The sequence below is a fragment of the Lontra canadensis genome, unplaced genomic scaffold, assembly GCF_010015895.1.
Source record: "Lontra canadensis isolate GAN:19392208 unplaced genomic scaffold, GSC_riverotter_1.0 scaffold7, whole genome shotgun sequence".
NCBI classification, from domain to species: domain Eukaryota; kingdom Metazoa; phylum Chordata; class Mammalia; order Carnivora; family Mustelidae; genus Lontra; species Lontra canadensis.
The window spans coordinates 1,221,980-1,236,495 of NW_022631001.1; the positions used below are offsets into that span (position 1 = coordinate 1,221,980).

Consider the following 14,516-nt stretch of genomic DNA (forward strand, 5'->3'; position numbering starts at 1 on the left):
AATTTCTTTTTTATATACTCCATAGAAAGCTTTAAGCAACATGTAAATTTATGTAAAACACGTACACTTATGCTAAGAAACATATAATTTATCCCTGGACTTAATTTGGAAAAATCTGGCACCTTTAATTTTACTAGGAATATGTAACTTGCATTAATTGGAACCAAGAAAAATCATGACCATTTATTTAACTTTAAAAGGTGATATGAGCAGCTTTCTTTAAAGTGAAATTTCTATAGTAATTATTAGATGAGGTTTGCCTTAACTGTAAGATCACCATTCATTATTATGATTTGGTATACAAAACCCCAGTATCTTTCTGATTTTCCTCATGCTCAGTCCCAACCTGGAATGTCTTCTCCCCTTTTGCTTCTTCTCCCTGCTTTTCTTTTTCTCTTTTTTCAAGATTTTATTTATTTATTTGACAGACAGAAATCACAAGTATGCAGAGAGGCAGGCAGAAAGAGAGGAAGGGAAGCCGGCTCCCTGCCGAGCAGAGAGCCTAACACTGGGCTCTATCTCAGGACCCTGGGATCATGACCTGAGCTGAAGGCAGAGGCTTTAACCCACTGAGCCACCCAGGTGCCCCTCTTCCTGCTTTTCTGCAATACTTCTATTTTCCTGTAAGACTAGTTTAGGCACCCCCTGCTCAGTGGGAAATGTGCTTCTTCCTCTCCCTCTGACTCTCTCCCTCCTCTTGCTCTCTCTCAATCTCTGAAATAAATAAATAAAATCTTAAAAAAAAAAAAAAAGGCTAGGCTCAGGTATTATTTAGTTTGAAAATCTCCTTTGCTTCTACAGGTCGGATAATGTTTAACTTAGACTGAATTCCCTCAGCACACTTCTTCCATTGCTCTTGCCACACAGCAGCAGCTTATATGCCTTCTCCTCTGTTAAAACTATTCTCCTCAAAGGCCCTGCTCTATCTCAGTTGTATTCATATACCTCCCATAGTGTGTTTGTTATTGATTACTATAGAACCCTCAGTTCCTGGACAGGTGCCTAGTGTGCAGGTGCTTAATAAATCTTTGTGGAACTGATATAAATTCAGAATTCATCTACTGTACACTGATAAAATACTCTATAGAGCCATTAATTCTTTGTTAAAGATAAAGGTGTTGTGATTTCTAAATTCTCTAAGTTGATCTTTTCCATTTCTTTTATATAAGGGATATCAGATGAAGAAAGGAGTGAATAATAATAGCCCAATAGCTATCTCCAAAATTTCCTCTTCCTCCTTTTACAAGATAGAAAACATTCTTGAGAGGCTACCTACTGAGTTACTAATTCTAGATTCATAAAGTTCACTTTTGTATTGTAATATGATAAAAATAGTGCATGAAAGAAACTAGAGGATTTTGAAAAGCTAAAAGCTAAACACATCATAATACTTATGCATGCTTAGAATTTAACACAAAACAGATGCAGAAAGAGAAATTGCCAAATAAAATTAGAATTTCAAAGATGTCTTGAAAATAATGGCCTCTCAAAAACCAACTCTTTGAAAATCCTTTTGAGAAATAATATAGGAGTCAGTCTAAAACACAATACTTACATATCAATAGTGTTTCAAAATGTAAACTTAACCATGTTTGCTTATAAAAATCCTAAACCTTATGTGGTATTAGAGAATAAGGACAGTCTTTTATTTACTAAGGCTTTCAGAAACTAAAAAGAATAATCTTCTTTTATATATTATTCTTACAGGCTGGAAATCCTAATATCAAGGTCTTTATTATATTATGCATTTCATCCCTCTGCAGGTTAAATTATATCCCCTGGATTCATAGATACATATAGGGTACTTTTAAAAAATAACCAAAAACTTATAAAATATCTCAGCATTGCCTCAATATGATAACTAGAACCCATTGTGTGTTTCTCTTTTATTATCAACTCTTGTGGTTATTATAAAAAATTACTTTTAGTAAAATATCCAAAATATTTAAATTTTCTTGTGAAGCAAAATGAATAAAACTATTGAAAACTGATGTTCTTTATAACTTTAATAGAAGTTAGAAACTTTCCTTGGTTAACAATAATAAAAAAGATTTAGATTTAGAGACCATAGTTGACAGCTGTTTCTAAGTGACCTACTCTCAATGGCGGGTTTTTAATTTATCTACTCCTACCTTTGCTGATTGCCTTAGCAACTCTACAAATATTTATTTATTCTCTAAGATAATTTCTTCCAAAGAACAGTTGTGACCTTTGTACTCTACATTCTTTGCCTCATTTTCAGCAGTAAAAGCAATGTAACATAAATGCATCTCATAACCATTTTGAAAGAATGTTCAAAAGACTAAAAGAAGTTGATAAAATTAGGTTCATACACTATAAAATGATACAATTACAGCAGCCAGAAGAGTGAGCTTTAATTAATGGGAAAACAAACCTACAGAACATCTGAAGAGGCAAATACAGGAGGATATTTTAAGATGTTTTTCAATTCATTCTCAGCAACTTATGTAAGATGCTTTTTTTTTTTTTTAACAATTTGGTGATTTGCTCTTACAGAAGAGAACAGATGATTTTAATGTTTTAATAGTGATAAAATAAGTAAGGTTAAAAATAGGCTGAGTTGCCCAGCTAAAGAGGTAAAACAATAGAAAAGAAACAATCTTTTTATGTCTTCAATTTTCAAAATGACATAGTGAAGAATTACAGATATTATTCATCATATCTTTGTTTTGAAACATCAAACCATATTTGGAACAGTATTCATGGCAATGAAGTTTTAAGCTCAAAGAAGCTCAAATGATAATGGTAGCTGTGTCATAAATGTGCCTGTGTTGCCCCTTCATCTCTCTCCCTTCATGGGCTGAGTGCTTTATATATGTATTACTTGCTTGACTCACAATGTTGTTGTATGAGTTGAATGAAATAATACATATAAAAGAGGAAGGGTAAAAGTTCACTTCATGATGTAGAAGTCAATTTATATATTTTAGCCTAGGTCTTAATTGTATAATGAAACTACTTTAATTTTATTCTGAAATGATTAAGTGAATATTTGAAGAGCCTGGTTGAAGAGTCTGATTTGTAGGCTTGTCTTTAAAAATATACATAACGAACATATTTTTGGCTAAGTGACAGGAGATGGCTCATGATGGTAGTTTACAAATATGAGGAAAAAAACTTGCATCTTATAAATGTAACCACATAATCATAGTATAAACTTGATAGGAGTGAGTGATTTTAGATTAATATATGCAAATATTCCCAACAATGAGAATAATTGACCCAAAAATTTTAAATCAAATGAAGGATATTTACTATAATTTAACACTAAGTTTACTGAGAATATAGAAATTTAAAATATTATATTCCTTTTCTTCTTTTCTGAAAACAACCACAAATAAAAACAAAACCAATTCCTACATCATACTACATCCTACATCTACTACTACATCATACTACATCTGGAAAGTACCTTTTGAAAAGTACCTTTGAAAAGAAGTAAATGAAATAATATTTCAAAATTTAGCATGTTGCTGTATATCTTATAGGCATTCAGTGGATGAGAGCTATTATAATTATTTTTATTATTACTCATCTCTGTTTCCAGTGCTTTCTCAGTTGGTGGCATTTGCCAATATGGATGTCTAAGGTCAGAATTTCAGAGAAACAGTCTCTGAGATGGAAACTCCATTAACGAATGACTTTGGAATCAACATTTGTGGAAAAAATGAAGAAAGCGGAATTGAGCAGGGTGAGTGTTTAATTATAATGCATTCATAGCAAGGGCTTCAGCTTATCTTTTATAACCATCCCTAGACATTCATGATCCCTATACTTGGGCATGGACTGGAGAGTTGGGGCATAACTTGAATCAGATATCTCTTTTTGGCTAAGGGCAATTCCCAGAGAGGGCATCTGGTGAGAAGTAGCAACCACCAATAGTTTCAATGGCTTTGGAAATGAGTACCTCAATTTTGAAAGAAGAATCTGGGCAATACACCATGGTATCTGCCAAAAAGTCCTATAGTATCCTCAATTAAAATGGACACAGTTAGTTTCCTTCCTAATGCAATTCATTTGAGCAGGCTCACAAATCAATATGAATATGAAAGAGAGCTAAATACAAGAAAACAAGAGGAAGACAGAGGTATTTAAAAAAAATTGTCAAGATTTGAATAACATCCTCTTAAAAAATAAATAAAAGCAATCACCGTGTGCAAAATTGGAGTATTGAGAAAAGAAGAGTATTAGGCTTTGATGTTAATTTAGGTGTTCATTTCAGTAACTTGTCTTGAACATTTGATATGCCTAGAAAACTACAATCTGATGATTTAAAGAGACTTTTATTTACTTATTTTAAGCAGTTTAGTATATATATACTTTATAAAGATATTTGCTGCCTTATAAAAATAAGTCTTTATTAGATTGGGACAGGGAAGTAGTTCCAGAGTCAAAATCCACTGATTACTCATCCATATACAGTTGCAAGATAATTGATAGACATTTAAAGCAATAATGATTCATGATACAATGGAAATTCTGAACTGAAACTCAAAATATTTGGAGTATTTTGTGTGAAAATTTATATTAGAAGTTTGTTATATATATTTAAAAACTAGTAACTCTAAGTAATTCATTATTGAAAGTGATTTAGAATTAAGTGACAATTTATTTTAATAAACTGAATCAGTGACATAGTTGCAAAAACCTATTGGGGTCTACCAATGGTCACATTTCCAAAGAAACAGTCACTTTACTCCAGATTAAATTCATCCTTTGGTTGGATTAAAAACAACCAACCTAAAGAGAATGTAGTATTACAGAAATACCATCAAAATTAACACACACATGGCATGGAAAAATAATTTTGGAGAAAAATAAAACTCTCAAAAGGAAAACAATTATGGAATCCTAGATAAGTAAGCACTTCTTTTTTTGTTTTTGTTCTGTTTTCTGTTTTTGTTTGTTTGTTTGTTTGTTTGTTTTTTTCAGGTAAGCACTTAATCTCTGGAAATAGTGAGCTAATAGCATATTTAAATTTTGGAGTTTATAATCCAGGAAAGCGAATTCTATTAAGAAGTAAGGAATGTTTTCTATTTCTCATTCCCCCCTTTCCCAATCTAATAACTTGAAACATCCCAACTGGCTCTGATGAGAATCTCTAGAAAGTATGGTATTTTATCCCCTGAGAGATCACAGAACACAAGTTATTGATTGGATTTTTCCCAGCATAGCCTACACTAAAATTGCCTTTCTCTATCAAGAAGCTTTATTTTTCTTTTCACACTCTCTCAGAAAAACAAACAAGTAAACTTGTAGTTCTTCACTAAAAAACACGGAAGAGAAACTAGTAACTTCTCATATCATCCATATGCTATGAAAATGTATCATAAATGTAAAACCACTGTCAAAAATGGACCTTTAAATGAACAAAAAGGCTCTGTATCTTCACTATAATACCACATCCAGAAATTTTGTTTCTGTGGACTATATTCAAATGAACAAAGTGAGTCCTGTCATTTAGATGGCTTAAGCTATCTTTTTATACACGATAATGGTGGAAGCATTACCAGATTCTGCTCCATTTGACCAACTATGAATCAGAGTAAATGGAGGTGGGTGGGTAATCAACATGGTGTTACTACTCAGCTGTAACCCTGGTGGTATTATGACCCACAGATTACTCAGATGACATCCCCAGGAACTAGAGAAGGGTCTTCTAATAATCAACTATCTTAGAGGTCACCTAGGCAGTCACCTTTCATTCAGTTGCAAATTTGCTCAAGTGAACATTTGATTTTGTGTCAAAAATGAAAAAGCAAGGAAATAAACTATTCTGTTACAACAAGATTTAATTATATTGAAAATCTCTGAAGTAATGCAATAGTTGGCTAAGCTGAGAAAATGCTTTACATCAAATTGTTTTTTCGTTCAGCAAAGATTGACTGAGTAGTTATTTTGTGGACATCCATAGTGCAAAGTAATAAAAAATAAAAAAACATATTTGTTTCTGATTTTAGGGATCCCACAGTTTATCTTGTTTCATGAATGTATAAAATGTTATAGAATAATAGATTTTAATGGCATATTTTGTTCATGTTCATAGGACTACATGAAACATGTACGCATACTAAAGAAGATGGGCATTCTTTTTTTTTGTTATGGGAACTACAACTACTTTGAAAGAGTAGTGAGTGGGTGGAGGATTTTCTTTAAATCTAACATAGACAATCATGGAGAATGAATGTGGCACATTTTTCTAGAATGGTCTGAAAATTTTAAGGTCTTTGAGAATAATCTCTCTCCTTCTTAGAGACTGAGATTTGATTAGTGATTATTCTGTCCTATTAAAATGACAAAGTGACTTCTTTTGTTAGGTTAGGTGAAAGATTAAGAATGTATGTTCCTTTATGGTTTCTATTGTTGGTATACAGAGTATCATAGTTACTCTTATCTTCCCATGCTCTGACATTCAGATCTGGTTGGTAATGGAGTGGACTACTTCATAGGAGTGAGTTACTCATCACCAAAAATGTCCCATCAGACACTAATTTATTGATGGAATATCAATCTAGGACAAACCCTATAATCTCCAATATCCCTCACAGCCCTGAGATACAATATCTTTTCCTATCTTAGGTTGCCTTTCTCTTTCTTCTTTTCCTATCGTGATGAACTCTAGTCAGGTATCAGCTTCTCCTCAAATAATATTACTTTCATATAATTGTTATGAGGAATTGACAAACTAGTGTGTGCACTATATGTGTGTATATATATATATATATATATATATACATATATATATATATATTAGCTGAGTACTTGGCATATAGTAGGTGCTCAATTCATTTACTCGTTTTCTTCCAAAATGATGAAAATTCACATTAACCTGTTTCTTTTATGGCCTCCAAGAATATTCAGCTGTAATAAAAAAATAGCAACTATTTTTATAGTCATATTTTTCTTGCATTACCTAATATTCTACATTATCTTTATATTAAAGACTAGAATCAAATCATCATTTTTTTTTCCCCACAGTTTTTTGACAATGAATGAACACATACGGTCAATGAATATGGATAAGGTAAGCTTTATAAAAAAGAACCAATAAATAATGCATTTTAAAAAATCACACTGTATTTAATCTTGTCTCCCTTATTTAGTACTCAAGTGGCTTGGAAAAGTCTTGTGTTTTAGTTTCCTTATTAAAAAAATGGGGTCAAATATCCCTACTATGCCTTCCTGGTTATATTGTTACAACCAGAGAATTGGGTAAATATGAAGGACTACTCAAATAATGCACTTTTATTTGGTTGCCCATTTAGTTATGACTTAGTATGTTCAGAGAATTCACAATGGGAAGCAGACCATCCTAATTACAGATATTTGGGTTTCTTCTCTTCCAAAAAACAGAGCAAATTACATGCTGCCATGATATTCAGTGCAACTATTCTTTAGACATTATAAAAATTAAAGAAAGTTTACATTTTTAATGAACAATTAGGAATTTTAAGTCTATGGAAAACAATGGGTCACTATAGCTCTCCATTAAGACTTCAGCTTTGGGGTTACCTGGCCATGCTCAGGTGCTGTCCAGACATCTGGAGAGTATTAAGACGTTCTTGCAGAACTCTGACCAACATAAGCTATTATGTCAAAACACAATCGAAAATGCCTTATTTGATAATAAGGTGGTAATTTAAGAACAAAGCTTGTAATGGTCAACTCCTCGTTGCTTAACCAGAATAAATATAAAAGCCACGAGCTGTTCGATTCCTGCTCCCCAGAGCTGTCTGAACGATCTTTCTAAAAAAAACAAATCTGAATCACATGAGTCCCTGCTACATTCCAAATACAACTCCTGTTCCATGGCTTGAAAATCAGTGCCTTTAACAATAAGGTCTCTGCTGCTTTAAAAAATATATCTATTAAAAAATATTGACTTACAATGACTATGTGCCCTCCCCGTGCTGTCGGGGCAGGCGGTTCCTCACTGCTCCTGAAACATTCTCTAAACCCTCCTGCCGGACTGTCTTCGCTTTACCTACTCACTCTGCCTGAGATGCAGTTCATTCTGCTCACCATCTAGCAAAATCCTACCTATCCAGGTCAGGTGCAAATTCCAGCTCCTGCTGGCCACATGCACAAGGTTCTCTGGGGACAACAGTTACAGCAGATCAATAGCTCTCATCCTGCAGTCTCTCTTTTAAATTGTGCTCTCCTAGAGGAGAAGGTCCTTTACTTTGATCCTCCACAGTAGTTAGCTTGTGAAACTGAATTGAAATTAAAAACTTAAGAATAGCGTCACTGATTTGCCACATTTAGTTAATTCATATCATTGCCAAAAAAAGTGACTTGGGTGAATTGGATTAAATGTTTATATATGTACTAATGGATTGCTTGAACCCTTTTAACAGTGGCTTTAGTACTTTGGATTCACTTCAAATCAGTCAAATTCCTGGATTTGTAAAACATGGAGTAAGTAAAATGGGCAAGGGAAATAGAAAAATTTTCATTATAGATGTTTTAATTTAAATTTCAAAGCAATAGCTATTGCTTTTTTTTTAACTGGATATATGTTTATCTACTCACTCTCTTATAATGCAGTCTGAAAGCTGTTTTATTTAAAACAAAAGTGTATTGAAACATTGTATACAGATTTTATGATAGCTACACATAAATAGCTTTATCTAAAAAACAATGACTGTGTAAAAAAGACACCAGCACAATTAGCTGAAAAGTAAAGAATTTCATTAAGCTATATATTATCATCTACGAGATGTCATTAGTACTTTTTCCCTCCCAGAGATTTGGTTGTTTCAGTTGACACTTCACAGTGTTAATGTTAAAAAATATACTGCCTTTTCTTTTCTGAATTACCCCTCTTCAATCACCCATTGCTGGTTGAGGTCCCAGGGCAGTTAATCCAATCAAAGGCACACTCTTCTTTGCTTGAGTCCCTGAATCTGTTTGGTTTTCTTACTCTGCTGTGCTAGCCTAGACCCCTCAGGTCTATTTAATGGCTCTCCTGAGAAACTCAGAGTAGGCCATTAAACACCTTCCCTTCTGAGTGAGCTCTGTCCTGTCCCTCCTATTCCAGAGTCTTCAGTTGGCTTCTCAAACAGAAGATAGCCCGCAAGTCCGGAGGCCTTCCCAAACCTCCCTTTTACATAACACTTTCATTTCTCCTTCTAAAACATATGATTTTAGGGATAGAATTTTTTTTTCTTTTTTCTTTCTGCGTCCTCATGTCATAAAATGGAATTGTCTCCAGTGTATGTCCTTGAAGCCAGACAAGGCCAAATCAGTATTTGAGGTAACTGAGAGAAAGAGGAAGAATTTCTTTTACACCTTGCAGGTTTGAAGCTTCCAAAAATTTTTAAGTACATATGTATTTCTCTTAATTATTCTAAGTACACTAAATATGATGAATGCTAAATTACCTTAAAGCTAAATACTTTTTCACTTCTCAGTAGGATAATTTGCTTTTTTCTTCTATTCTATAGTTCCTTATCACTTCTATAATCCAGAGCCCAATTTTAACATGGCTTGTAACCATATGGGTTTGCATGGAGTAAGGAGTCAATTTTGTACTATTTAAGGGCAAGAAGAGCATATGTATAAAGAGGGAAACAGCAGGTATTATTAACTCCCAACCTTATGAAAAAGATAAACAGTAATTATTGCTACAAAGGAATGATATCAAACCAGAGTAATAATGTTTAAGAGGCAGAAACAAGAATTCATACAATTTTACCAGGATGATTAATTTCTTTGTTGGTATTTTAAAATAAGGGACATGTTTATATGAAAAAAATATTCATTTTAGACATATTTTTAGTTTATACATCTGATCACCCAAAATGAATGTTTACAGACAATTTTAAGAAGATATATTTTGATGGTATATTTTTTGTTTTCAAATGTGATATTTTTATACCACATTTTTCTGCTTCTGTTTTATTTGTTCACAATCTTAAAGAAATTGTTAACCCCATGTAAAGGAAAAAGAAAAGTCACAAATCAGAGGAAAATGAATTTAATTTAACATTCTCTAAATATTTTACATATAACATAACCATTAATAATTAAAATTAATTTATTTGGTTAGATCTAAATAATGCAGTTGGTAATTATTTCTTATATATATGGTTTCTCTCATTATTTTCAAAGTAAATCAGGATGAAAAGATAAATGTAGAAGAAAATGTTTAATTTTGGTTAAACTGGTGAATCCAACAAAGATAGCTCATCTTTATTCTTCTACTAATATAAATTTATCAAATTCTAGAGTGAGAAGGGACCTTAGCAATTTTGGGGTGCAAATCTTTCACTTTACTTCTCTATGAGTTTAATGCCCAGGAAAGCCAAGTCACCGGCTTTTTGTTACAAAGCCGATTAGGGATTGAGCTGATACTTGACCCAGAAAATTCCTGACTTTGGGTCTAGGACTTTTTTCACTGTATCATAGTACCTGTAAAATAAAATTCAATCTAAACTGAATTTTATTTGGTCTTACTACAGCTGTAGTTTTTCAGTGCTTCCCAAAGTGTTTAGAGAAGAATGAATGGATATTAATAATAGATATTTTGAGAAGAATTAATGGATTTAATATAAAGAAGTATTTTAAATTGGATTTGCAGGCATAAACTGCATTGAGATCCAACTCTTTAGCCAATGTAAAAGGGATATTTCAGCCAAAATATCTGTTACCCCAGTTCCATCATCCTTCTCTCTCTCCCTTTGTTACTATGTCACTCTTTTATCTTAAACAAGGGTGTGGAGAAAGCAGGTCTTTTTCACTTCTTTATTGAGAACACTGTGGTGTTCTCTACTAAAGGATTTGGTTCAAAAGATCCCCACTTCATTTAGTTGATTGCCACATAGATATTACAAAGAAAGGATTTGATAGACACGAAATGAATATACCTATGAAAGCTTATCTAAGGTTGGTGTGTATTTTTGACTATTGGTTGCATGTTTAAGCTCTGTCTAAGCTCATGTTTAATTCCTCTGAGGAATTTAAGAATCTCCAAAATCACCATTTCTTGAGGAGTAGGACAAGCAGGCTTATTTCATTTATTTATTGAATCATAATTACTGGTAAGAGTGCTTAAATAACCCTAGTATATAGCAATATAATATCTAAGAAGTAAAGTGCAAATATTGATAATATTAATCAAGTAAATAAAAGTGGGAAAGAAGCCAGATTTGTATAATGAAGTATTTTCAATTTCTTACTGGATTTTAAAAAAATACTTTCAATTTGATATAACATAAAATAACAAAGTAATTGTTTGAATCAAACTGATTTTTTTCCTAGTTAAGAAAGTTCTACATTTGAGTATAAATTTTAAAAATTATTAGTACTCAGCAAATAAAAATATATTAACTTACGGCCCTGATGCTTTCAAAATGTCCACCTTCTTTCTCGAAATCAATAGGCTGTCCTTTTAGTGTCCAGTAGAAAGTAACATCCAAACTAGCATCATGAATTGCTTTGCAATTAAGGACAATGCTTTCTCCCACTGTTAACTCTGTTCTTTTAGGAGTAAGTTCTATTCTTGTAGGTTCTACAGAAATAAAAATATATTAATTAACATAATTGACACATAGTATTTCCTTGTATTTCATATTTTAAGTAATAGAGAAAAACTTAAGAAATTTATGCAATGCAGTTGTTCTAGATACACATCTTTAACTAAACTATTATTAATTAAATATTACCTTTTTTGTATGCTAGGGCATTTTGCTATACTTGTGTATGGAACTGATGATTTAAAAGTTACTATTCCTTTTAAGAAGTAAACTTATGCAAAGAAGATAAGAAAATATATAACGATAAGCAACATTTGGTATTCCCAAAGAGGGAAAATTAGAAAAAAGAAGCTGTAACCTCGTTGTCTGCCTTCAAGGATCATTAAGTATAAATAAAATGATTTTTACAACAAAAAATGTTCCATATCTAAGGAAGAAGAATTCAAGTGAGTTAAAAGAAGGTTCAAAATCTTCTTTAAAGATTATAGGAAGCAACTCACCTTAAATTACTATTTTAACAGAGGTAAAAATATAATACTGTTATTATACCAACTTATATTTGCTTTATACTCTACAAAACCCTTTAATGAATAGAAAAAGCGCTGCTACCTGATTTGAAATAATCACTCTTGATGAATTAGGGATCCTTTAGTTGAGATCCAGAGAGGAGGAAGCAGGCTCCCTGCTGAGCAGAGACCCTGATGCTAGGCTCGATCCCGGGACCCTGAGATCATGACCTGAGCCGAAGACAGAGGCTTTAACCCACTGAGCCACCCAAGCTCCCGGAAGGGAAAATTTTTTTGAGAAAAAATGTGTGTGTTTAATTGTTTAATGATTCAATTAAATTTTTAAAAAATAGATACCCTTTCATTGTGTTTAGAGCCAATAAAGGTTAATACTGCTGTACATCTAAAGGTTATTTAAGCTAGTGATCAAATAATTGAAATATGGTATTTTTAATAAAGTAGGAGGGGATGGAAATAATTTTGACTTAGTCCTTTTTCCTAATTAGATTTCTAATTGTAGATATCTCAAGAACACTGACCCAAATGATTAAAAATTAGGTCAATTTTCCTAGTCTAGATCTGCTTTTGGCAATAGCATAGTCTGATGAAGCATCATTCTTAACCACTCATAAGATCCTATAATATGTGACATCCTTCCAAGCAGTCAGAGAGGAAAGTACAATACCAGAAAAGGAATGTAAATGTTACCATTCTAGAAGTCAGATATTCCGTGTGGCTTCCTAAATTCTGGCTTCATCAGAGAAGACAGATAATCACAGCATACTGATTGTAGTTTAACTTTGTGAGAACTGGAATGTTCTGAGTAATTAAATATTCCATTTAACTTGTGATTAACAGAAACGTTTTTTGTTATTATTTTTAAAATGTCTGTGAATTCAACATTGCTTCATTATGACAAAGATTGTTTAGCACATAAGACACAGATTAGCAGATATAGTCAGATTCCCATTATGTATGCTATAAATGAAGGCATCATTTAAATTATTTTCCTTTCTTCATCTTTTCCTTCCTTCATCCTTTCATCTAATGTTTGCGTCTTTTCTAAAATATCAGAGTACTGGCTGTTTTAATGACATTTTTATTTCTAAAGAAAAAGAAAACTTAATATTTCTATATTTTTATACCCAGGTATGATTTACTATTTAATACATGCTTATAGGGAAAAAGTTGATTGAAGATATAGTTCAGTTGGAAAAATTTTTCTTTGCCAATTGATGGGATTTTCTAATATATGAGATTTTCTTTGTACTAAAGAATGATATGTAGTCTCAAAAAATGTTCTAGGCCAAAAAGAAAAAAAAAAGTTCTAGGCCAAAATCTAGTTCATGTTAGAACTAGAAAACTAATAGAAACATTTAAGTGGTAATATTTATAACACTAAAAAATGACAGTGCTTAAAAATTCCATTGATGCAAACACCAAAGAGTAGGTCAGGTAATTGTTTACCTGATACACACTCTGACACCACAATGTTTATGTCCTCCTTCTGCTACCCTTTCTGCCCCAGACCCCCAGTTGCAGTGATAACAAAGGAATATTACTGATTGATGTTAAAATTAATCTTGATAGAGGAAAAATATTTTTATATTGTTGGAATACTTTTGGATTTTGAGACATCCAGTAAAACTTCAGAAAGCTTTATCTTCTCACATATTTTGTTTCTAATATTTTGTTTCTAATATTTCTAACATTTATCTCTTCACATATTTTGTTCTAATGTTAAATTTCTACCAACAAGGTGTTCTTTTCTTTATGGTCTTCTAAATAATGGAAAGGGACAATTGGGATGTGTTAGTTCCACGTTTGCAGTGTACCTTATCTTATCAATAGGAGCATGCAGACAGATATGAGCAAACACATTTTACATGCATGTTATATTTATTCACTTTCTGACAAAGCCATGAAACTATGCTTATATAACACAGTTAGCTACATTTTCTTACCTTTTACAGATACTGAGGCTATGATTTCAGCAGAACCAAAGATGTTTTCCCCTTGGCAAACGTACTTTCCCTCATCAGATTTAGAAGCATTTAGGATCCGTAGACTTCCGTCTGGAAGAATAGCTATTCTGAAAATTATTAAAAAAGGTTTTTTCCTCTTTTACTTCAAATAAGCTAAGTGGTAAAAAATTCTGATGATGTCTGAAACCACCTCCAAGGTAATGATAAATAAGATAAAGGGATCACTGTGAAAATATGCAGTGATAGTAGAAATGTTTTACCTTTCCAGAAATTATGCAATAAACCCACTTAATATCTTCTTATATTTAAAAGGGTTAGGGAGTTACAGGTTATTTTTCTTTTGACCCTTTTTGACAGTTAATTTTAAAACTTGCAGGAAAAGGTGACCCTGAATTTCGTTATTAAAACTTTTACTATAATATCACCCAGTGATATTTTAATATGAAGCTTGAGTATTTTACTTCAAACCCAGAGTGACCTCAAAAATCAAATATAAAAAGAAACAGCATAAAAACATAGAGGAAGAC

General features: G+C 32.3%; 1 protein-coding gene across 3 annotated transcripts in view; it reads right to left on the reverse strand.

The window, feature by feature from the left end:
- CNTN5 (contactin 5) overlaps positions 1 to 14,516 on the reverse strand; it is a 1,319,804-nt gene that overhangs the window by 141,502 nt on the left and 1,163,786 nt on the right. For all 3 annotated transcript variants that reach the window (XM_032852733.1, XM_032852732.1, XM_032852734.1), the window contains 2 exons: positions 13,969 to 14,096; positions 11,358 to 11,533 (listed from right to left, as the gene is read on the reverse strand). In XM_032852733.1, coding sequence (XP_032708624.1) covers positions 11,358 to 11,533; positions 13,969 to 14,096 — 304 coding nt within the window. The remainder of the gene's footprint in view (positions 1 to 11,357; positions 11,534 to 13,968; positions 14,097 to 14,516) is intronic.